The following is a 22,614-nucleotide window of genomic DNA, read 5'->3' on the forward strand; positions in this document are numbered from 1 at the left end:
GAACCTTGTGCACTGTTAATGGGAATGCAAGCTAGTACAGCCACTATGGAAAAGAGTATGGACGTTTCTCAGAAATTAAAAGAATTACCGTATGATCCAGTAATTCCATTGATGGGTACTTACCCAAAGAAAACAAAACACTAATTTAAAAAGATACATGTATTCCTGTGTTTATTATAGCATTATTTACAGTTAAAGTAATTATTGATAGGTATGTACTTCTTGCCATTTTGTTAATTGTATTCTGGTTTCTTTATAGTTCATCTCTGTTTCTTTCTTGCTCTCTCCCCTGTGATTTTATGGTTTTCTTTAGTGTTAAATTTGGGATTCTTTCTTTATTTTTAGTGTATCTATTGTGCATCTTTGGTTTGTTGTTGCCATGGAGTTTATATATAATACTCTATATAAGTCTGTATTGAGTTAATGTTTGTTTAAGTTCAAACACATTATAAAAGCACTACAGGGGCGCCTGGGTGGCTCAGTCGGTTAAGCGTCCGACCTCGTCTCAGGTCATGATCTCGTGGTTTGTGAGTTCGAGCCGTGCGTCGGGCTCTGTGCTGACAGCTCAGAGCCTGGAGCCTGCTTCAGATTTTGTGTCTCCGTCTCTCTCTGCCCCTTCCCCACTTGTGCTCTGTCTCTCTATCAAAAATAAATAAAAAATGTAAAAAATTTTAAAAAGCACATACATTTTTACTCAAGTTTTATGCATATTGTATCATATTTTACATCTCTTAATTTTGTATATACCTTGACCAACTTTTGTATGTATAATTGATTTCACTACTTTTGTGTTTTAACCTTCCACCAGCTTTGAAAGTGATTGATTTACTCTCGTGACTATATGTTTATTTTTGCTAGTAAAAGTTTTTTCTTTTATAGTTTTCTTCTAGTTATGGCCTTTTCTGTCTACTTAAAAGAGTTCCCTTAATATTTCTTACAAGGCTGGTTCAGAGGTGATGAACTCTTTTTTAATTAACTTTTATTTGTCTGGGAAACTCCTTATCTTTCCTTTAGTTCTGAATGATCACCTTGCCTGGTAGAGTATTCTTGGTTGTAGTATTCTTCATTGTAGAGTGTTCTTAGTTTTTCTTCCTTTCAGCGCTTTGAATATATCCTGCCATTCTCTATTGGTCTGCAAAAGTTTCTGCTGAAATAAGCAGCTGATAACCTTACGGAGCTTCTCTTGTATGTAACCATTTTCTTTGGCTGCTTTTATGATTCTCTATCTTTAATTTTTGCCATTTTCATTGTTGTGCATCTTGGTGTGGACCTCCTTGGGTTCATCTCGTTTGGGGCTTTCTTTGCTTCCTGGGCCTGGATATCTGTTTTCCTTCCCCACGTTAGGGAGGTTTTTAGGTAATATTTCTTCAAATAAATTTTCTATTCTCTTCTCTCTCTTCTTCTTCTAGGATCCTTATCATGTGAATGTTACTATGCTTGATGATATCACAGAGATCCCTTAACCTAGCTTCATTTTTTGACTTTTTTCCTTTATGCTGTTCAGCTTGGATGCTTTCCATTATTGTGTCTTCCAACTAGCTGATTCGTTCTTTATCCTCTAATCTACTGTTGAGTCTCTCTAATGTATTTTTCTTTTCAGTTATTGTGTTTTTCACCTCTGATTGGTTATTTTTTATACTTTCTATCTCTTTGTTGAAGTTCTCAATGAGTTCATTCACTCTTCTCTCAGTTTCTGGTAAGCATCTTTGTGAGCATTACTTTGAACTCTTAATTGGGTGTATTGCTTGTCTCTGTTTTGTTTAGCTCTTTTGCTGTGTAATTTTGTCTTATTCTTTCATTTGGGACGTATTCTTCTGTCTTCTCATTTTCTCTCATTCTCTTGTGTTTGTTTCTTTGTATTAGGTAGGTCAGCTGTATCTCTTGGTCTTGAAAGTGGTGGCCTTGTATATAGAACGGGTCCTGTGGTACTTTGCAGTGCAGTCCCCTCTGGTCACTAGAACCAGGTGCCCTGGGGTTTCCAGGGGCTTCCTGGTGTGGGCTGTGTGTACCCTCCTTTGTGGTTGAGCTATGACCTGTGTGGCTGTGCTAGGGGGTGTACTCATCCTGGGTGTATGCATTGAGCTAGGTGTGGTGGGCTGGGTGCTGCTTTGGAAGTGTGCCTGCTAGGGCTGGCTGGTTGGTTGGGGCAGGTTGTAGGAGTACTCTAGGCAGAGCATGCTGACAGATGGAGTGTCAGGACTGGCTGTGGAAAGCTTCTGGCTATCTAAGATAGGGGAAAGCAAGAAAAAATGGTGCTGGCCAGCACTTTTGTTGACAGAGAATGCTCCTGCAAATCCCTGCCTCTCTGGCACACATTCTAAAATTAGTGTATCTTCTTCACATATATCTTAGGCTGTTTTCATTCTGCTTCTTTTATGCTGTGTCTTGAGCTGAGTTATTTGGCATACTGGCTCTGTAAGGGCAGAAACTCACTCTTCTATAGCCTCTGGCTATCTTAGAGTGAAGCCCAGCTGATTTTTAAAGCCATATATTATGGGGACTCACTTTCTCAGTGCAGGTCTCCAGGGCTGGGGGTGTCTAGTGTGGGGTCTGATCCCCTTGCTCCTCCTGTTTGTGGGTAGCCAGGCCAAGGGTTTGGTTCCCAGTCAAGTCTCTGCCCTTCCTACCCTTTTCAGTGTGATCATCTCTATGGTTAGCTGTGGAAGATCTGTTCTGCCAGTCTTCACGTTGTTTTCAGAGTGAATTGCAGTGCATATTGTTGACCTTGTTGTTTCTGTTAGAGGAGGTAAGGGTCAGGATCCTTGTACTCTACTATCTTTCCTACTTTACATAGCTTTGTAGTAAGTTTTGAAATTGGGTAGTGTAAGTCCTCTAACTTTATTTTTCTTTAAAAATATTTTTGGTGAGCCTCTTCCGATTCTGTGTCTTTCTCTCTCTCTCTCTCTTTCTCTGCCCCTCCCCTGCTTACACTCTCAAATATAAATAAACATTATATTTTTGGTGGTATTATTTCTTTGATGTCATACAAATTTTAGAGGGCAGTCAGTTTCTACCAAAAAGTCTGCTGTGATTTTGGTTATGTTCACATTGTATCTTTATTGATCAGTTTGGGAAGAATTGGATCAGTAACATTTGTTTTCCAGATCCATGAAGATGGTATGTTTCTCTTTTTATTTAAGTCTTCTTTGTCTTATTTTGTATTTTGTAAAGTTTTTAGCATACATGTCTTATACATAATTTAAGTTTATTTTCCTAATGTAAAAGGCATTTAAACAAATTATATTTCCAATGATTGCTAACATGTAGAAAGAAAATTGTTGTTTGACTTTTGATCTTTAGTCTTAAGACCTTGATATTAGGTCTAAGTCTTTTTCTTTCTTTCTTTTTTTTTTTTTTTGTAGATTCCTTAGGGTTTTGTGAAAAAAGACCATTTCACTTCTTCCTTTCTAATCTGTATGTTTTTTTCTATTTTTCTGTGAATATTTTCTATTTTTATGCTATTTCTATTTATTTTTTCCCTTGCTCAACTTATTGAGAGTACTAGGACCAACTTCTAGGAAAAGCATTCAGTCTTTCCCCATTATATATGTCATCAATTGTAGGTTTACTGTAGATGTACTTAATTAGGTTGAGGATATTCCCTTCTGTTCCTTCTATTCCTAGTTTGCAGAACAGCTTTTATTTCCCTCATGAATTAATGTTTATTTTTGTCAGTTTCTTCTTCTGTATATATTAAGATAATTATAGGAGTTGTGTTTTCTTTTTTTAAGATGGTAAATTACAGTGATTGATTTTTTAAAATATTTTTTTAATGTTTATTTATTTTTGACAGAGAGAGTGAGATCGAGTGCGAGCCAGGGAGGGACAGAGAGAGAGGGAGGCACAGAATCCCAAGCAGATTCCAGGCTCTGAGCTGTCAGCACAGAGCCTGATGTGGAGCTTGAACCCACAAACTGTGAGATCATGACCTGAGCTGAAGTCAGATGCTCATCTGACTGAGCCACCCAGGCACCCCAGAGATTGATTTTTATTTTTTATTTATTTTTATTATTTTATTTTTATTTTTTTTTTCAGTATATGAAATTTATTGTCAAATTGGTTTCCATACAACACCCAGTGCTCATCCCAAAAGGTGCCCTCCTCAATACCCATCACCCACCCTCCCCTCCCTCCCACCCCCCCATCAACCCTCAGTTTGTTCTCAGTTTTTAACAGTCTCTTATGCTTTGGCTCTCTCCCACTCTAACCTCTTTTTTTTTTTTTTCTTTCCCCTCCCCCATGGGTTTCTGTTAAGTTTCTCAGGATCCACATAAGAGTGAAACCATATGGTATCTGTCTTTCTCTGTATGGCTTATTTCACTTAGCATCACACTCTCCAGTTCCATCCACGTTGCTACAAAGGGCCATATTTCGTTCTTTCTCATTGTCATGTAGTACTCCATTGTGTATATAAACCACAATTTCTTTATCCATTCATCAGTTGATGGACATTTAGGCTCTTTCCATAATTTGGCTATTGTTGAGAGCGCTGCTATAAACATTGGGGTACAAGTGCCCCTGTGCATCAGTATTCCTGCATCCCTTGGGTAAATTCCTAGCAGTGCTATTGCTGGGTCATAGGGTAGGTCTATTTTTAATTTTTTGAGGAACCTCCACACTGTTTTCCAGAGTGGCTGCACCAGTTTGCATTCCCACCAACAGTGCAAGAGGGTTCCCGTTTCTCCACATCCTCTGTAGCATCTATAGTCTCCTGATTTCTTCATTTTGGCCACTCTGACTGGCATGAGGTGATATCTGAGTGTGGTTTTGATTTGTATTTCCCTGATAAGGAGCGACGTTGAGCATCTTTTCATGGGCCTGTTGGCCATCCGGATGTCTTCTTTAGAGAAGTGTCTATTCATGTTTTCTGCCCATTTCTTCACTGGATTATTTGTTTTTCGGGTGTGGAGTTCGGTGAGCTCTTTATAGATTTTGGATACTAGCCCTTTGTCCGATATGTCATTTGCAAATATCTTTTCCCATTCCGTTGGTTGCCTTTTAGTTTTGTTGGTTGTTTCCTTTGCTGTGCAGAAGCTTTTTATCTTCATAAGGTCCCAGTAATTCATTTTTGCCTTTAATTCCCTTGCCTTTGGGGATGTGTCGAGTAAGAGATTGCTACGGCTGAGGTCAGAGAGGTCTTTTCCTGCTTTCTCCTCTAGGGTTTTGATGGTTTCCTGTCTCACATTCAGGTCCTTTATCCATTTTGAGTTTATTTTTGTGAATGGTGTGAGAAAGTGGTCTAGCTTCAACCTTCTGCATGTTGCTGTCCAGTTCTCCCAGCACCATTTGTTAAAGAGACTTTTTTCCATTGGATGTTCTTTCCTGCTTTGTCAAAGATGAGTTGGCCATACGTTTGTGGGTCTAGTTCTGGGGTTTCTATTCTATTCCATTGGTCTATGTGTCTGTTTTTGTGCCAATACCATGCTGTCTTGATGATGACAGCTTTGTAGTAGAGGCTAAAGTCTGGGATTGTGATACCTCCTGCTTTGGTCTTCTTCTTCAAAATTACTTTGGCTATTCGGGGCCTTTTGTGGTTCCATATGAATTTTAGGATTGCTTGTTCTAGCTTTGAGAAGAATGCTGGTGCAATTTTGATTGGGATTGCATTGAATGTGTAGATAGCTTTGGGTAGTATTGACATTTTGACAATATTTATTCTTCCAATCCATGAGCAAGGAATGTCTTTCCATTTCTTTATATCTTCTTCAATTACCTGCATAAGCTTTCTATAGTTTTCAGCATACAGATCTTTTACATCTTTGGTTAGATTTATTCCTAGGTATTTTATGCTTCTTGGTGCAATTGTGAATGGGATCAGTTTCTTTATTTGTCTTTCTGTTGCTTCATTGTTAGTGTATAAGAATGCAACTGATTTCTGTACATTGATTTTGTATCCTGCAACTTTGCTGAATTCATGTATCAGTTCTAGCAGACTTTTGGTGGAGTCTATTGGATTTTCCATGTATAATATCATGTCATCTGCAAAAAGCGAAAGCTTGACTTCATCTTTGCCAATTTTGATGCCTTTGATTTCCTTTTGTTGTCTGATTGTTGATGCTAGAACTTCCAACACTATGTTAAACAACAGCGGTGAGAGTGGGCATCCCTGTCGTGTTCCTGATCTCAGGGAAAAAGCTCTCAGTTTTTCCCCATTGAGGATGATGTTAGCTGTGGGCTTTTCATAAATGGCTTTTATGATGTTTAAGTATGTTCCTTCTATCCCGACTTTCTCAAGGGTTTTTATTAAGAAAGGTGCTGGATTTTGTTCAAAGGCCTTTTCTGCATCGATTGACAGGATCATATGGTTCTTCTCTTTTCTTTTATTAATGTGATGTATCACGTGGATTGATTTGCGAATGTTGAACCAGCCCTGCATCCCAGGAATGAATCCCACTTGATCATGGTGAATAATTCTTTTTATACGCTGTTCAATTCGATTTGCTAGTATCTTATTGAGAATTTTTGCATCCATATTCATCAGGGATATTGGCCTGTAGTTCTCTTTTTTTACTGGGTCTCTGTCTGGTTTAGGAATCAAAGTAATACTGTCTTCATAGAATGAGTCTGGAAGTTTTCCTTCCCTTTCTATTTCTTGGAATAGCTTGAGAAGGATAGGTATTATCTCTGCTTTAAACGTCTGGTAGAACTCCCCTGGGAAGCCATCTGGTCCTGGACTCTTATTTGTTGGGAGATTTTTGATAACCGATTCAATTTCTTCGCCGGTTATGGGTCTGTTCAAGCTTTCTATTTCCTCCTGATTGAGTTTTGGAAGAGTGTGGGTGTTTAGGAATTTGTCCATTTCTTCCAGATTGTCCAATTTGTTGGCATATAATTTTTCATAGTATTTCCTGATAACTGCTTGTATCTCTGAGGGATTGGTTGTAATCATTCCATTTTCATTCATGATTTTATCTATTTGGGTCATCTCCCTTTTCTTTTTGAGAAGCCTGGCTAGAGGTTTGTCAATTTTGTTTATTTTTTCAAAAAACCAACTCTTGGTTTCGTTGATCTGCTCTACAGTTTTTTTAGATTCTATATTGTTTTTTTCTGCTCTGATCTTTATTATTTCTCTCCTTCTGCTGGGCTTAGGCTGCCTTTGCTGTTCTGCTTCTATTTCCTTTAGGTGTGCTATTAGATTTTGTATTTGGGATTTTTCTTGTTTCTTGAGATAGGCCTGGATTGCAATGTATTTTCCTCTCAGGACTGCCTTCACTGCGTCCCAAAGCGTTTGGATTGTTGTATTTTCATTTTCGTTTGTTTCCATATATTTTTTAATTTCTTCTCTAATTGCCTGGTTGACCCACTCATTCTTTAGTAGGGTGTTCTTTAACCTCCATGCTTTTGGAGGTTTTCCAGACTTTTTCCTGTGGTTGATTTCAAGCTTCATAGCATTGTGGTCTGAAAGTATGCATGGTATAATTTCAATTCTTGTATACTTATGAAGGGCTGTTTTGTGACCCAGTATATGATCTATCTTGGAGAATGTTCCATGTGCACTTGAGAAGAAAGTATATTCTGTTGCTTTGGGATGCAGAGTTCTAAAAATATCTGTCAAGTCCATCTGATCCAATGTGTCATTCAGGGCCCTTGTTTCTTTATTGACCGTGTGTCTAGATGATCTATCCGTTTCTGTAAGTGGAGTGTTAAAGTTCCCTGCAATTACCACATTCTTATCAATAAGGTTGCTTATGTTTATGAGTAATTGTTTTATATATTTGGGGGCTCCGGTATTCGGTGCATAGACATTTATAATTGTTAGCTCTTCCTGATGGATAGACCCTGTAATTATTATATAATGCCCTTCTTCATCTCTTGTTACAGCCTTTAATTTAAAGTCTAGTTTGTCTGATATAAGTATGGCTACTCCAGCTTTCTTTTGGCTTCCAGTAGCATGATAAATAGGTCTCCATCCCCTCACTCTCAATCTAAAGGTGTCCTCAGATCTAAAATGAGTCTCTTGTAGACAGCAAATAGATGGGTCTTGTTTTTTTATCCATTCTGATACCCTGTGTCTTTTGGTTGGCGCATTTAATATATTTACATTCAGTGTTATTATAGAAAGATACGGGTTTAGAGTCATTATGATGTCTGTATGTTTTATTCTTGTAGCGATGTCTCTGGTACTTTGTCTCACAGGATCCTTCCTAGGATCTCATGTAGGACTGGTTTAGTGGTGACAGATTCCTTCAGTTTTTGTTTATATGGGAAGACCTTTATCTCTCCTTTTATTCTAAATGACAGACTTGCTGGATAAAGGATTCTCGGCTGCATATTTTTTCTGTTCAGCACATTGAAGATCTCGTGGCAATCCTTTCTGGCCTGCCAAGTTTCAAAAGAGAGATTAGTCACGAGTCTTATAGGTCTCCCTTTATATGTTAGGGCACGTTTATCCCTTGCTGCTTTCAGAATTTTCTCTTTATCCTTGTATTTTGCCAGTTTCACTATGTTATGTCATGCAGAAGATCGATTCAAGTTAAGTCTGAAGGGAGTTCTCTGTGCCTCTTGGATTTCAATGCCTTTTTCCTTCCCCAGTTCAGGGAAGTTCTCAGCTATTATTTCTTCAAGTACACCTTCAGCACCTTTCCCTCTCTCTTCCTCCTCTGGGATACCAATTATGCGTATATTATTTCTTTTTAGTGTTATCACTTAGTTCTCTAATTTTCCCCTCATACTCCTGGATTTTTTTATCTCTCTTTTTCTCAGCTTCCTCTTTTTCCATAACTTTATCTTCTAGTTCACCTATTCTCTCCTCTGCGTCTTTAATCCGAGCCGTCATCGTTTCGATTTTATTTTGCATTTCGTTTAAAGCGTTTTTCAGCTCCTCCTGGCTGTTCCTGAGTCCCTTGATCTCTGTAGCAAGAGATTCTTTGCTGTCCTCTATACTGTTTTCAAGCCCAGCGATTAATGTTATGACTATTATTCTAAATTCACTTTCTGTTATATTATTTAAATCCTTTTGATCAGTTCATTGGCTGTTGTTATTTCCTGGAGATTCTTTTGAGGGGAATTCTTCCGTTTGGTCATTTTGGATAGTCCCTGGAATGGTGCGGACCTGCAGGGCACTTCCCCTGTGCTGTGGTGTATAACTGGAGTTGGTGGGTGGGACCGTAGTCAGACCTGATGTCTGCCCCCAGCCCACTGCTGGGGCCACAGTCAGACTGGTGTGTGCCTTCTCTTCCCCTCTCCTAGGGGCGGGATTCACTGTGGGGTGGCGTGGCCCATCTGGGCTACTTGCACACTGCCAGGCTTGTGGTGCTGGGGATCTGGCGTATTAGCTGGGGTGGGTAGGCAAGGTGCACGGGGGCAGGAGGGGCAGGCTTAGCTCTCTTCTCCTTTGGTGATCCACTTCAGGAGGGGCCCTGTGGCAGTGGGAGGGAGTCAGACCCGCTGCCAGAGGGGTGGGTCCGCAGAAGCACAGCCTTGGGTGTTTGCGTGGAGCAAGGAAGTTCCCTGGCAGGAACTGGTTCCCTTTGGGATTTTGGCTAGGGGATGGGCGAGGGAGATGGCGCTGGCGAGCACCTTTGTTACCCGCCAAACTGAGCTCTGTCGTCCCGGGGCTCAGCAACCCTCCCTCCCTTTATCCTCCAGCCTTCCCGCTTTCCGAGCAGAGCTGTTAACTTATGACCTCCCAGATGCTAAGTCCCGCTTGCTGTGGGAACACACTCCGTCCGGCCCCTCCCCTTTTGCCAGTCAGACTCGGGGGCTCTGCTTGCCCGGCAGGCTGCCCCTCCGCCCTGGCTCCCTCCCGCCAGTCCGTGGAGCGCGCACCGCCTCGCTGCCCTTCCTACCCTCTTCCGTGGGCTTCTCGTCTGCGCTTGGCTCCGGAGACTCCATTCTGCTAGTCTTCTGGTGGTTTTCTGGGTTAGTTAGGCAGGTGTAGGTGGAATCTAAGTGATCAGCAGGACGCCGGTGAGCCCAGTGTCCTCCTACGCCGCCATCTTCCAAAATTGATTTTTAAATGTTAAATTCACTTTGCTCAGATAAACACTTGATAATGATTTTTGTTTTTAATATATTGCTGGATTGGGCTTGCTATATTCATGAAAGATAGTTCCTTAAAGTTGTCTTATGTCTTTGGTTTTGGTATCTGGGTAATAATACTGGTTTTATACTGTGAGACCTTTTTCTCAATTTTATGCAACAATTTATGTAGAACTGGTGCTATTTATTCTCTAAATTTGGTAAAATTCATCAATGGGCCTAGAGTTTTGGTTGTAGTTTTAGGGTTTTTCTTTTGTTTCTGTTTTTGTTTTGGTGAAAGGTTCCAAATTTTGAATTAAACAATTTTAATTGATCCAGAGCTGTAGAGCTATTCAGGTTTTATGTTTCTTTGTTCATTTTTGAAATTGTCATTCAAAAAATTTGTCCATTTAGACTAAATTGTTGGATTTATTTGGAAAAATTGTTCATAGTATTCGCTCATTATTCTTTTAATTTTTATAAGATCTGTAATCATGTCCCTCCTTTCATGATTGATAATGGTAATTTGTGTTTTTCTCTAAACATTTTTGATCACTCTAAATAGATTATTATCAGTTTTATTGATATTTTCAAAAAGTAGCTTTGGGTTCATTGATTTCACTAGCTTTTCTTTGTATTTAATTTCATTGATTTCCATTTTTTCTTACAATTACATTTATTTACTCGGGGTCCACTTTGTTCTTCTTTACATGATGCTTCAAGTAGAAGCTTAGACCATTGATTTGGGACCTTTCTCCTTTTCTGATATAAGCATTTAAAACAGTACATTTCCTTTTAAGCACTAATGTAGCTGCATCCCCCAAATTTTGATATTTTGCTATCCTTTTCATTCAGTTCAACATATTTAAAAAATTTCTTTGTAATTTAAAAGTGTTTTGTTTAGTTTTCAGATATTTGGAAATTTTCTGGCTATCTTTCTGTTAATGATTTCTGATTCACTTTTTTGTGGTTTTAGTTTTAGGCAGTAATAGATGACAGTGGGGCTGCTCAATTTGAGTGAGGGCATGCTGGTGGGATGGGAGAAAGGGGCCACCTACTCATGGAGGCGCTCTGCCTTTTATGAATCCTGAGGGGGCTCTGAGGTGTCTCTGTGTTTGTTATGGTATGTGGCCTAAAACCACTGCTATAGATTATGTAGTACATTTGATCAGGTGAAAATGATGCTAAGTTGACAAAAGTACTTGGAGGAAAGCAACGAACGAGTACATTGTTAAGTGCTTGTCTCAGACTAAGCACTTAATGAGATTTGCTGTATCATTCAAATACTCAAATAAATGATACCTCAGTAGAAATATACAGGGGTGCCTGGGTGGCTCAGTCAGTTAAGTGTCCGACTTCAGCTCAGGTCGTGATCTCGCGGTTTGTGACTTTGAGCCCCATGTTGTGCTCTGTGCTGACAGCTCGGAGCCTGGAGCCTGTTTCAGATTCTGTGTCTCCCTCTTTCTCTGCCCCTCCCCTCCTCACACTCTGTCTCTCTCTCTCTCTCTCTCAAAAATAAATAAAAATAAAAAATAAAATAAAATAAAAGAAATCTACATTATGCAGTATAAATTGAAAATGAGTACCAAGATGGTAAAAAACCAGAAATGTTTGTCTAGTCCAGGTGATAGTATTTAGACCTGTGCACACGTTCCAGGAATACATAATTTCATTGTTTCTTAGGGTGAGATTTTTGCATGAATTATATATCATTTTATTATTTCCCTTAAGGCTCTATTCACTATTGAGGATAAAGCAGTATAAAGCAAATAGTTTCTGTTAAATAAGAAAATTTTTTGGGCCTTTAACAAAATTCTTAGAGCTAAGTAAAATGGTAAAGTTAGTGCCTATTGTTACGCTTGTAAATATATTATTAAGTGGGCATAGAGGTGATTCCTAAATGCCTTCACTTCGTTTAGAGTGGGGATCAGAAAATTGTGGTATTTACATTTTTAAAGAGTTGTAAGAAAAAAAAAAAGAATCTGTATTAGAGGTTGTGTAGTCTGCAAAGCTTACTGTCTGGCCCAAGGGAAGGTTGCTGATTCCTAACTTAGAGTCTAAGAAGCAGTTCTTATTTATTTATTTATTTATTTATTTATTTAAAATGTTTTTTATTTATTTTTGAGACAGAGAGAGACAGCATGAGCAGGGGAGGGGCAGAGAGAGAGGGAGACACAGAATCTGAAGCAGGCTCCAAGCTGTCAGCACAGAGCCAGATGTGGGGCTCGAACCCACAGACTGTGAGATCATGACCTGAGCTGAAGTCAGACGCTCAACCGACTGAGCCACCCAGGCACCCCAAAGCAGTTCATATTTAAAAAGGATTGGTTTTGCCCTTACAGATCTCTTCAAAAAGGAAAGGATGATAACAGTGACTGATGACATGGCATCGTTCTTATCCTTTCTTATCTTATCCAAGGGCATCTGGTTTCAGAATCTTCTCTACTGTGACTCCTGAATATTTAAATGAGGGAATTTGGCTTCAGTCTCTATTTGAAAACCACCCTTATGCAGAGGAGATTGATAATGAGCAAACTGCCCATTTATTTTTCAAGAGAAGTATTCTTTAGAGTAATCATTTTACATTTGAGTTTGCACTATATAAAGGTTACATGTTAATTTTTATACGTAGCTTAATTCTTAAAGTTTCTTCAGATCACTTATGTTTTGAGTTTTATATACTCAGATTAATTTTATATTGACGTATATATTTTTGCAGGATGATTGTCTTTTGAAAGTGTGGTATCCTATGACTGGCTGGAAATCCTCAATTATACCTCAGGATCATCATGAGGTGAAAAGGAGACAGGCGTCTACCCAGTTTTCCTTTGTTTATTTGGCACACCCTCGAGCTGTGTCAGGTTTTTCATGGCGTAAAACTAGCAAGTATATGCCCAGGTTAGACAAATGCGTTACCTATAACTTTGGTTTGTTTGCTTATGTATTTGTAAAAATAATGAAAACAAAGGTCTTTTTACTGCACTGACTGGTGAAATTGAAGAGCATAGGCTCTGGGTGTTAACTGCCTGAATTCAAATCCTGTTGTTGTTATTTGCTTTGTGAGCTTTTGCCTAAATTTCTTAAGCTCTCTATACCTCACTTTTCTTCTCTGTAGGTAATAGTACCTAACTCAGAGAGTGGTAGTGAGACTCAATGTGTTAGTGTATGTAAATATTGATTGAAAGTGTTTGCACGTAGTATGTGCTTAGGCAGTGTTAGCTGATATTGTTAGTGGTAGCAGCAGTAGTAAAAGATTCCAGGAAGGAAATGTTTGCAGGTAACAGAAAAGCACACTTTGAAGAAAAATAAAACATGGTAGTAAACAGTCAGTAATACACATGGTAGGAAAGCATATCATACACAGTGAATAAAATATCTAGGTTTTTCTTAGGGCCATGTACAGAGCCTTCTCAAAGAATTTAATATTATAAATTTTTGTCACTATTCAGCATCTCTGAAAGGTATTTAGAAAATTAAACAAACTGTAGAACAGCTCATACAAATGATTCCTGTATCATATATATAGTTATAAAACAACTTGCTTAGAAATCTGTATTTATATTTGAAGGAAGGTTATTTCATCTGTGAACTGTTTACACCTGATGGGAAATATAGCACACATTATAGAGGTGTTCAGTGAATGGAGAATTCATACATTTTTTAAAAAATGTTTATTTTTGAGAGAGAGAGAGAGAGAGCGAGCATGAACAGGGGCAAGTCAGAGAGAGCAGGAGACACAGAATCTGAAGCAGGCTTCAGGCTCTGAGCAGTCAGCACGGAGCCCATTGCGAGGCTCGAACTGAAACTGTGAGATCATGACCTGATTTGAAGTTGGATGCTTAACTGACTGAGTCACCCAAGTGCCCCAAGAGAATTCGTACATTTTTGAAATCTAAATAAAAAGTTTATTCTGCTTATTTGCATCTATTGAAAACATTTGCAAAATACTTCCTTTGAGTCAGATTCTGTGTAAGCATGTTTTTTTTAAAGGGAGAGTGATTTTTTGTTATTTTATAATGAACAGTTAAGTCACTTTAGCTGCTTGATGCTGTAACATTTTTGGTTATTTTAACTTAATGGAAGTTGATTTATAGTTTGAAATTGTTATTATCCTTGAAGTTTTATTTTGAAGATGCTCATTTGTTACCTGTTTATAATCTTTCAGATGGTAAGGATGATACAAGATGATATAAGTACTCCCATAAGCCATACAGTTTAATTACAGTTAATGATGTTTTAATATGGTCATTCTGTAATTTTCAATGATTAGGTTTTCTCTTGCTGTTTGTTTGTTTAGAAGATATTAATATTTCTGCAGAGCTCAGTTGTCAAGCAGCATGTGTATAATTGGGCATCAACATCTGTTTCCTTTGTCAAGACTGTTTCCTAGTTTTTATGGTGTTCACATTCACAGTGTACTGTGTATGATTTCAAGCTCTTTGACCACTCTTGCTCCATACACTGTAATTTCTAAGCAATTGGAAGCATACTATACTGTCATTTAGCTTAGCTGTTCAAGACATGATTTTATTGAGTTACGGTGTCAGGGATAGCTAGGTTCTTTGTATTTTATGGTAACTGATTGCAGCCCTATATTCAGCCTTCCACCTTGCAGGTATGAACAGGTAATAAATGGGATTGGGTAAGACTGTGAAATAGCCTGTGTAAATCCATTACCATTACTGGAAAAATAACTACTCTTGGTGCACTGATGCTATTTTTATTTGTGAAGAACCAAATATTAATAGCATTTAATCAGTGGCGCTGATTTTGTTTCTTTCTCTTTGTCATTAGAGGTTCTGTCTGTAATGTGTTATTAACTTCATGCCATGATGGTGTCTGCCGACTCTGGGCAGAAACCTTATTACCAGAAGATTGTCTTTTGGGTGAGCAGATTTGTGAGACTACCACTTCTAGTGTTGCCAGCAACCTCACTCATGCTGGAAGACACAAAGACAGAATTCAGCATGCTCTTGAGGTACTGTATTATTTAAAATGGTAAATAAATTTTGACGTTATGTGAGTTTAATGGGAATTTATAAGCTAAAATGAAGATAGTGCACATGGTACATGTAATGATGAAATTAATAATAAGTAATTCTCACTAATTTGTTTTATGCTTGTAAGACTGCTCATTTTATGCCACTTAAAAGCCCAACACAATAGTAATGATCTTAAACATGTAGTCCAGGTGAATAGTATAATTTTAATTTTTTCATTTTGCATGTCACATATGAAAATCTATTGGGATAAGCAGTTTTGATTAGTAAAATGCATAAAGATCTCTGAAATTAGTTGTAATTAAAAAATGTTTTGCTTTTGTTTATGAGGATTAAAATTTACTTTTGTGTTATAATTAAAAATGCCTATTTTGATTCTTAAGAATAAAGATGGTGAGATATTAAACACAAGTCAACTTTTGTATAATTGCTTTATAATTTTTATGGCTTAATATTAGGAAAGTGAAATAATTTTTCTAATTTTTAAATGCAACATATATGAAATAAAAGTGCTTCCTATAAAATTAGATTATTTGTAATATAAACTTTGTGTCCATTATGACTAGGAAAAAAAATGAGATAAACACATTTTTGAAAATTACCAGAAATTTATTAAAACAAACCTCGATTATTAACATTTTCTTACTTTTTCCATGTGACTTTTTACTATAGAAAGAATATGTGTTATTTTAAAATTAGAGAAAATGTGGAATTTATAATCCAGTTACTCCAGTTATGTGTGTATGTGTATTTTTTTTGTATTTACAAGATTGAGATAATATTATACACTAAGGTTTTATAACTTGCTTTTTTATAGTTAATGTGTTATAAGCATCTCTCTACATTACTAATTATGTTTTTACATTTTGTATTTACATGAACAGTTTCATGGTTGTGTAGCCAAAATGCTTTGCTGTTTTAGCAAGCAGAAATATTTTCTGGGGTTTGATAGACTGAGGATGTGCTTCTTAAAAGTTTAATATAAAGTAGGCTTCTTCTGATACTATCTGTGATTGGGCAGTATTTATACATTTTTTTCTTCCACAATTCAAAACATAAATGAAATTAAAAGGTCAGAACAGTTAAAGTTGTATTTTGTTTTAATATTTATTGAAATTTAACAAGACAAAGTACTTAATTTATTGCATGTTTGTGGTCATTTATATATACCTATGTAACATTTTATCTTTAAATTACAGATGAACTTTTGGAGCCTAAGTGCTTTGAGACATCTTTGTATCTACCTCCATGTTACCTTATATATTGCTTTTCAGGTGTTAAATTGAATTACTAATTGCTACATAAAATAAAAGCAAAAATATAAACATATGTAATGAGTAATTTGACAAATTTTTGCAACCTTTTAGTAATGTTATTAATAGTTAAAAATTGTTTTTAACAGAAAAAGCTTAATTGTCTGATCCATAAGCTTACCTTGCTTTCTGACCTCCTTTCATATGAAACTCCTAATTGCAAGGTCTATATAATTCTTTATATACTTAAATTATACATTTTGTTCCTAGGAGAAAATAATCAACCAGCCTTGCCAATATAATTTAAAATAATAAGATAGAGGACACACCATAGACCTGATACTGTTTTTCATATGAAAAGGGGTAAAGGTTGTGGAAATTGAAAGGAAGGACCAGATATATTACTTTAATTCAGAAAGAATTGAGAGGACACCACATTTTGTTTAACTGTGTAGAACAAAGGAATAGAATTGGAAATTATTGTAAATCATGGTATTGGGGTTTGGGTAAGTGATAGGATAAGGAAGTACTATGAATTGGGGTTATGGTGTAGAGATCTTTTCTTTTTAAAAAAGTTCAGGGGCACCTGGGAGGCTTATTCAGTTAAGCGTCTGACTCTTGATTTCGGTTCAGGTCATGATACTGTGGTTCATGGGTTTGAGCCCCATATGAGGCTCTGCACAGGGAGGAGCCTGCTTGGGATTCTGTCTGTCTGTCTCTCTCTCTCTGCCCCTCCTCTGTTTGCACTCTCTCTCTCAAAATAAATAAAAATAAATTTTATTTTTTAAAAATATTTTATTTATTTTTAAAAGAGAGAGTGCGAGTGGGGGAGGGGCAGAGAGAGGGAGACAGAATCTGAAGCAGGCTTCAGGCTCTGAGCTGTCAGCACAGAGCCTGATGTGGGGTTTGAACTCAAGAACTGTGAGATCATCACCTGAGCCAAAGTCTGATGCTTAACCTACTGAGCCACTTAGGTGCCCCTAAAAATAAACTTTAAAAAATAAAGTAAAATAAAATAGTTCAGATGATTGAGGATGCTAGTGGAGAATTTTTATCATATAGATACACCTCAATTTAAACAAATCCCATAGGTCAACACTTTTTGTGAGATATTTCCTGGCTACACCTACCTAAGTAAATTCTCCTTATTCTGTATTTTTGTACTCTATTTTTTTTTTTTTCTTTATAATAGGATTGTATATGATTTGCCTGTAACCATGTACTTGTAAGTGAGAATTTTAGGGAGAAATACTTTTCTTCCTGATAGGAAGATTCAGAATTTTTTTTGTTTTGTTTTGACTAGTAAATTTTATCTCAGTAGTGGGATATCCTGAAAACCCTAGACTTGGGACTCCTAATCTTTTCTCTTTAAAAAATGTTTACTTATTTATTTTGAGAGAAGAGAGCATGTGTGCTAGCAGAGGGAGGGAAAGAGGGAGAGGGAAACAGAGAATCCCAAGTAGGCTGTGTGCTGTCATTGTGGAGCCCGGTGCAGGGCTTGATCCCATGAACCATGAGATCATGACATTAGCCGAAATCACTAGTCAGCTGCTTAACTGAGCCACCCATGCACCCTGGGACTCCTGATCTTAATAGAAATTCCTATAGATAGGGGCGCCTGGGTGGCTCAGTCGGTTGAGCGACCAACTTTGGCTCAGGTCATGATCTCATGGTTCGTGAGTTTGAGCCCCACATCGGGCTCTGTGCTGACAGCTCAGAACCTGGAGCCTGCTTCTGATTCTGTGTCTCCCTCTCTCTCTGCCCCTAACCCACTTTCATTCTGTCTCTGTCTTTCTCAAAAATAAATAAACACTAAAAAAAATTAAAAAAAAAAGAAATTTCTATAGATAATGAGTATTTTTGCCTTGTACTCTTGTATTCTGCCTTGTACTATAATATTTGCAAAAACTGGGGTGAATATATTAGAATTTTTCAGTTGAAGTTAAGAAAGTTTCCTTTAAAGTGTTCAGATTTTACAGAGAGGAAAATTATAAAATCCTTAATAATCAAAAATACTTTGATCAGCATTTATTAGACTTTTCAGAGTTGGATTTAGCAATTATTTTTCTATTTTAGACAATACACCATTTGAAAAATTTAAGAAAAGGACAGAGGAGGTCTTCTGTTCTTGTAACTCACACAGAATTAATGCCTGACCAGATGGCAACACATGAAGTTCAGAGACACATTTCCCACCATGCAAATGCACTGTGTCATTTCCACATTGCAGCAAGCATCAATCCTGCCACAGGTAAGTAATAGTAAAGCTTTATTTCCTATAAATATGCTGAAATGAGATAAATAAATAGAAAAGTGAGACTACTTTTAGAACTCCCATATTTTATGTTAATACTCCATGTTTCCTTTAAAAATACTTCTTAATTCATTAGGAAGATAATATAAAGTGCCATTTCTTAAATTGAGACTAAGTGATTCTTAGGAAACAACTTCAAATAAGTATTTTTGGGACACCTCTGTTTGTCTAGTATATAGCAAGGGTTCTACATAAATTCGAGCTTTAGTTGAACCTGGGAGCACAAGTGGTAGCAGTGTAATTGGAGTGATTTCCCTGCTTTTTATATTTTCACTATTAATCTTCTCAACTCTTCTTTGTAACTTAATCTAAATATATTTTTTACATAGTTTTCTTTATATTTCAGCGTATCTTGTTTTCTGCTCCCATAGACTTTCTTCTCCTACACTAAGGAAAGATATTTTTTCTTCTAACCTCGGTATTTTCTTTTTGCCCATTTCCTGCTATGAGGTTGAGAAGTGTTTTTGAGGCAAGTTGTGTTGGCCAAAGCATGTTTGAAAACTTCTATTTAAGGGCATTATTTTCTTTGTGCATGAAAATCATATGAGAAGGCCCATAGATAATTTCATATTACATTGCTGGTAGAACTAACTACATTTGTATAAAGTTACATATTTTATTGGAATGGAAATCGATATATTGCTTCAGAGTGCAGAATTTATTTTTTAAAAGTTTTTTTTTAATGTTTATTTTTGAGAGAGAGAGACAGAGCGTGAACAGGGGAGGGGCAGAGAGAGAGAGGAATACACAGAATCTGAGGCTCCAGGCTCTGAGCTGTCAGCACAGAGCACGACACGGGCCTCAAACCCATGGACAGTAAGATCATGGAAGTCAGACACTTAACGTTTAACTGCCTGAACCACCCAGGCGCCCTAGAGGAGTTTAAATGTCTGGTTATATAGACATGATATTTAGTAAACACAGTTCCAAAAAAGGTGATCTTTAGGACCCTCCCCCCCACATTTTAACAGTGGCTCTGCATATGTGCTGTCCAGTACAGTAGCCACTAGCCATGTGTAGCTCTTTAAGCACTTGAATTATGGCTAGCCCATATTTAGAGTTATGCTGTAAAATACATACTGGATTTCTAAGACTTAGTACAATAAAAGAATGTAAAATCTTTATTTCATATTGATTACCTGTTGAAATGATAATATTTTATGTATATTGGGTGAAATAAAATATTAAAATTGTTTATTTCTTTTACCTTTTATAATGCAGTTACTAAAATAAAAATTACCTATGTGCCTTGCATTTGTGGTTTGCATTATTTCTCTTGGATAGTGTTTTGCTAGCTGGTTAAACATTATTTTGCTTACTGATCTCACATCTTAATTGTATTCTAAGATCATCTTTATAATATTAACTTATTTTCAGAATGTTACTGGTTTTAGATATTTGTAAATTTTTAACCTTTTTAAAGGAAACTTATCTTGAATTATTGACTGTAGGGGCACCTGGGTGGCTCAGTTGGTTAAGCGGCCGACTTCAGCTCAGGTCTGATCTCACTGTTTGTGAGTTCAAGCCCTGCGTTGGGCTCTGTGCTGACAGCTTGGAGCCTGGAGCCCACTTTGGATTCTGCGTCTCCCTCTCTGTCTGACTGTCCCCCATTCGCACTCTGTCTCTCTCTCTCTCTCAAAAATAAACATTGAAAAATTTTTTTTGAATCATTGACTGTGATGAAGATCTGACTTCAAATAGAATGCAATTAGTGATGGTATGCAGTAAATTCAACACACATTAGAAAGGATGACTTTTTAACTGTATATACTACCCTAATCAAATGGAATAGGATCACAGAATTGTTCCCTGTGAATAGGTATTCTCTCACATTATTTGAGTGTAGGTACTGGATATGTTCTTGTAGCCCTTGGACCTTGTCTTTCAGCATCTTTATTAAATACTCTTCACCTTTTATCTAGTTTTATCCATTTTTACTTAGTACATACTCTTTTAAAAATCATTTTGTTAAAGTATTTAACACCATGCATTTACAGGTACTGTATGTAAATATAACACTTAGTTTCACCAAATTGATTACTAAATGCAAATAATTTTGTATTGTAGGACTCTTCCCCTTCTTCACCTTTCTTCATGATACTTTTTTTTTTTTATTTTAAGTGTGTTTATTTTGAGAGAGAGAGAGAGCGCTAGTGGGAGCAAGTGAGGGACAGAGAGAGATGGGGAGAGAGAGAATCCCGAGCCAGCTCCACGCTTTCAGTGCAAAGCCCAACCTGGGGCTCGATCCCACAAACCTTCAGATCATGACCTAAGCTGAAATCAAGGTCAGATGCTCAACTAACTGACTGAGCCACCCAGGCGCCCTTCGGGAAACTTTGAATTTATGTTAAGGCTGAAAGCATAGTTCAGTGAATACCCATATACCCCATTAATATCTTGTATGGTTTTACTCTCCCCTTCTGCTATGGATGTATATCTTTGCTTCCTCTTCCCTAATTTTTGGCTGAGCCATTTGAAAGTAAAGTTGTCACTGTTGTTATTCTTTATGCCCTAAATATTTTATGACATTACCTAAATGTTTCAAATGTGTCTTCTAATAGAGCACAATAGCTTGCAATAGGTGGCAGTGTTTTTTGGTTTTAATAGATTTTTCTCCATTACTGCAATACTGTTATTACATGTAAGGAACATGGATAAGATTATATTTAATATATAGTTCATATTAAGGTATAGATTATTATTTTATGCATTTGATTGTCATTTCTTTTAAATTCTATAGTTCCTCTCAGTTGTCAAAAAACATCTCTTCTGTCACAAAGAAGTTATCTCTGTTATCTTTCATAGCATCTTGCAGTCTGAATATTTATGTTAAGGTTTAGGTGAAACATTTTTAGCAAGAAAACTACATAGGTACATAGGGGATGTGTTGTTTTATAGTATTCTAAATGTAAAAGTCCTGTTTTATATGATTTATTTCATTTTTATCAGAAGACCAGGACTGTCATCCAGGAATTAGAAAAATAGAACAACCCGAAACTTTCTTTAACATTGGTATTTATTAACAGGACTCTACCAGAATATCCTGTGCATTTTTACTTTTATTTTTGTTTTTAAATTTAAATTTAATTTAATTTTCTTAGAGCATGGCGGGGGAGAAGGGCAGAGGAAGAGAGTGAATCTTTAAAAAAAAATTTTTTTTAATGTTTATTTATTTTTGACAGAGAGAGAGAGAGAGCAGGAGAGGGGCACAGGGAGACACAGACACAGAATCTGAAGCAGGATCCAGGCTCTGAGCTGTCAGCACAGAGCCTGATGGAAGGCTCAAACTCAGGAACTGAGAGATCATGGTCTGAACTCAAGTCGGATGCTTAACTGACTGAGCCACCCAGGCGTCCTGAGAGAGAATAAATCTTAAGCGGGCTCCATGTTCAGCATGGAGCCTGACGTGGGGCTCGATCCCACCACCCTGGGGATCATGACCCTGGGATAATGACCTTAGCTGAAATCAAGAGTTCAACGCTCAACACACTGAGCCACCCAGGTGCCCCACCCTGTGGATTGTTAGACTTTCATGTCTTTATAGGGGACAGTGTTTTGTGGGGGTTTTTTTTTGTCGTTTTTGTTTGTTTTGCTTTTTATAGAATCAGTTATTTGCAATATGAATTGGGATTAAGGAGATTAATTTTTTAAGTTATACTATTTTACATGAACTAATCTATATTGTGAACTTCAGTTACTCCAAATAGAGGAAGCCTGCTGTACTTAGAAATTTGCTTGTCTTCCTTTTTTCTTCAGCATTATATTCTTCCAACTTTTTAGTTTCAAACATTTAGAAAAGTTGGAAGAATAGTACAGTGAATACTCATGTATTCTACATAGAACAATAACAGCTAATATTTTGCCCCAGTTGCTTTATTCTCTCAGTATATATATGTCAGAGGGGGGTGACATATTGAGTGAAATTTTTCCTTAATCTTTTCGAAGTGAATTATGGCACATCACTCTTACATACTTCAGAAAGTATCTCCTAATAATAAGGAAATTCTCTCACATGATTACAGTGTCATTACTATGCCTAAGAAAATTAGAAGTAATTCCATAATTTTTAATACCCAGTTCATATTTA

The 22,614-nt window shown here is 37.0% G+C and overlaps 1 protein-coding gene across 5 annotated transcripts in view; it reads left to right on the top strand.

Moving 5' to 3' along the window:
• DMXL2 (Dmx like 2) overlaps nt 1–22,614 on the top strand; it is a 152,659-nt gene that overhangs the window by 49,077 nt on the left and 80,968 nt on the right. For all 5 annotated transcript variants that reach the window (XM_078448609.2, XM_078448611.2, XM_078448608.2 and 2 more), the window contains 3 exons: nt 12,680–12,858; nt 14,755–14,938; nt 18,290–18,464. In XM_078448609.2, coding sequence (XP_078304735.1) covers nt 12,680–12,858; nt 14,755–14,938; nt 18,290–18,464 — 538 coding nt within the window. The remainder of the gene's footprint in view (nt 1–12,679; nt 12,859–14,754; nt 14,939–18,289; nt 18,465–22,614) is intronic.

This window comes from Panthera onca, chromosome B3 (assembly GCF_046562875.1).
Source record: "Panthera onca isolate mPanOnc1 chromosome B3, mPanOnc1 haplotype 2, whole genome shotgun sequence".
Taxonomy (NCBI): Eukaryota; Metazoa; Chordata; class Mammalia; order Carnivora; family Felidae; genus Panthera; species Panthera onca.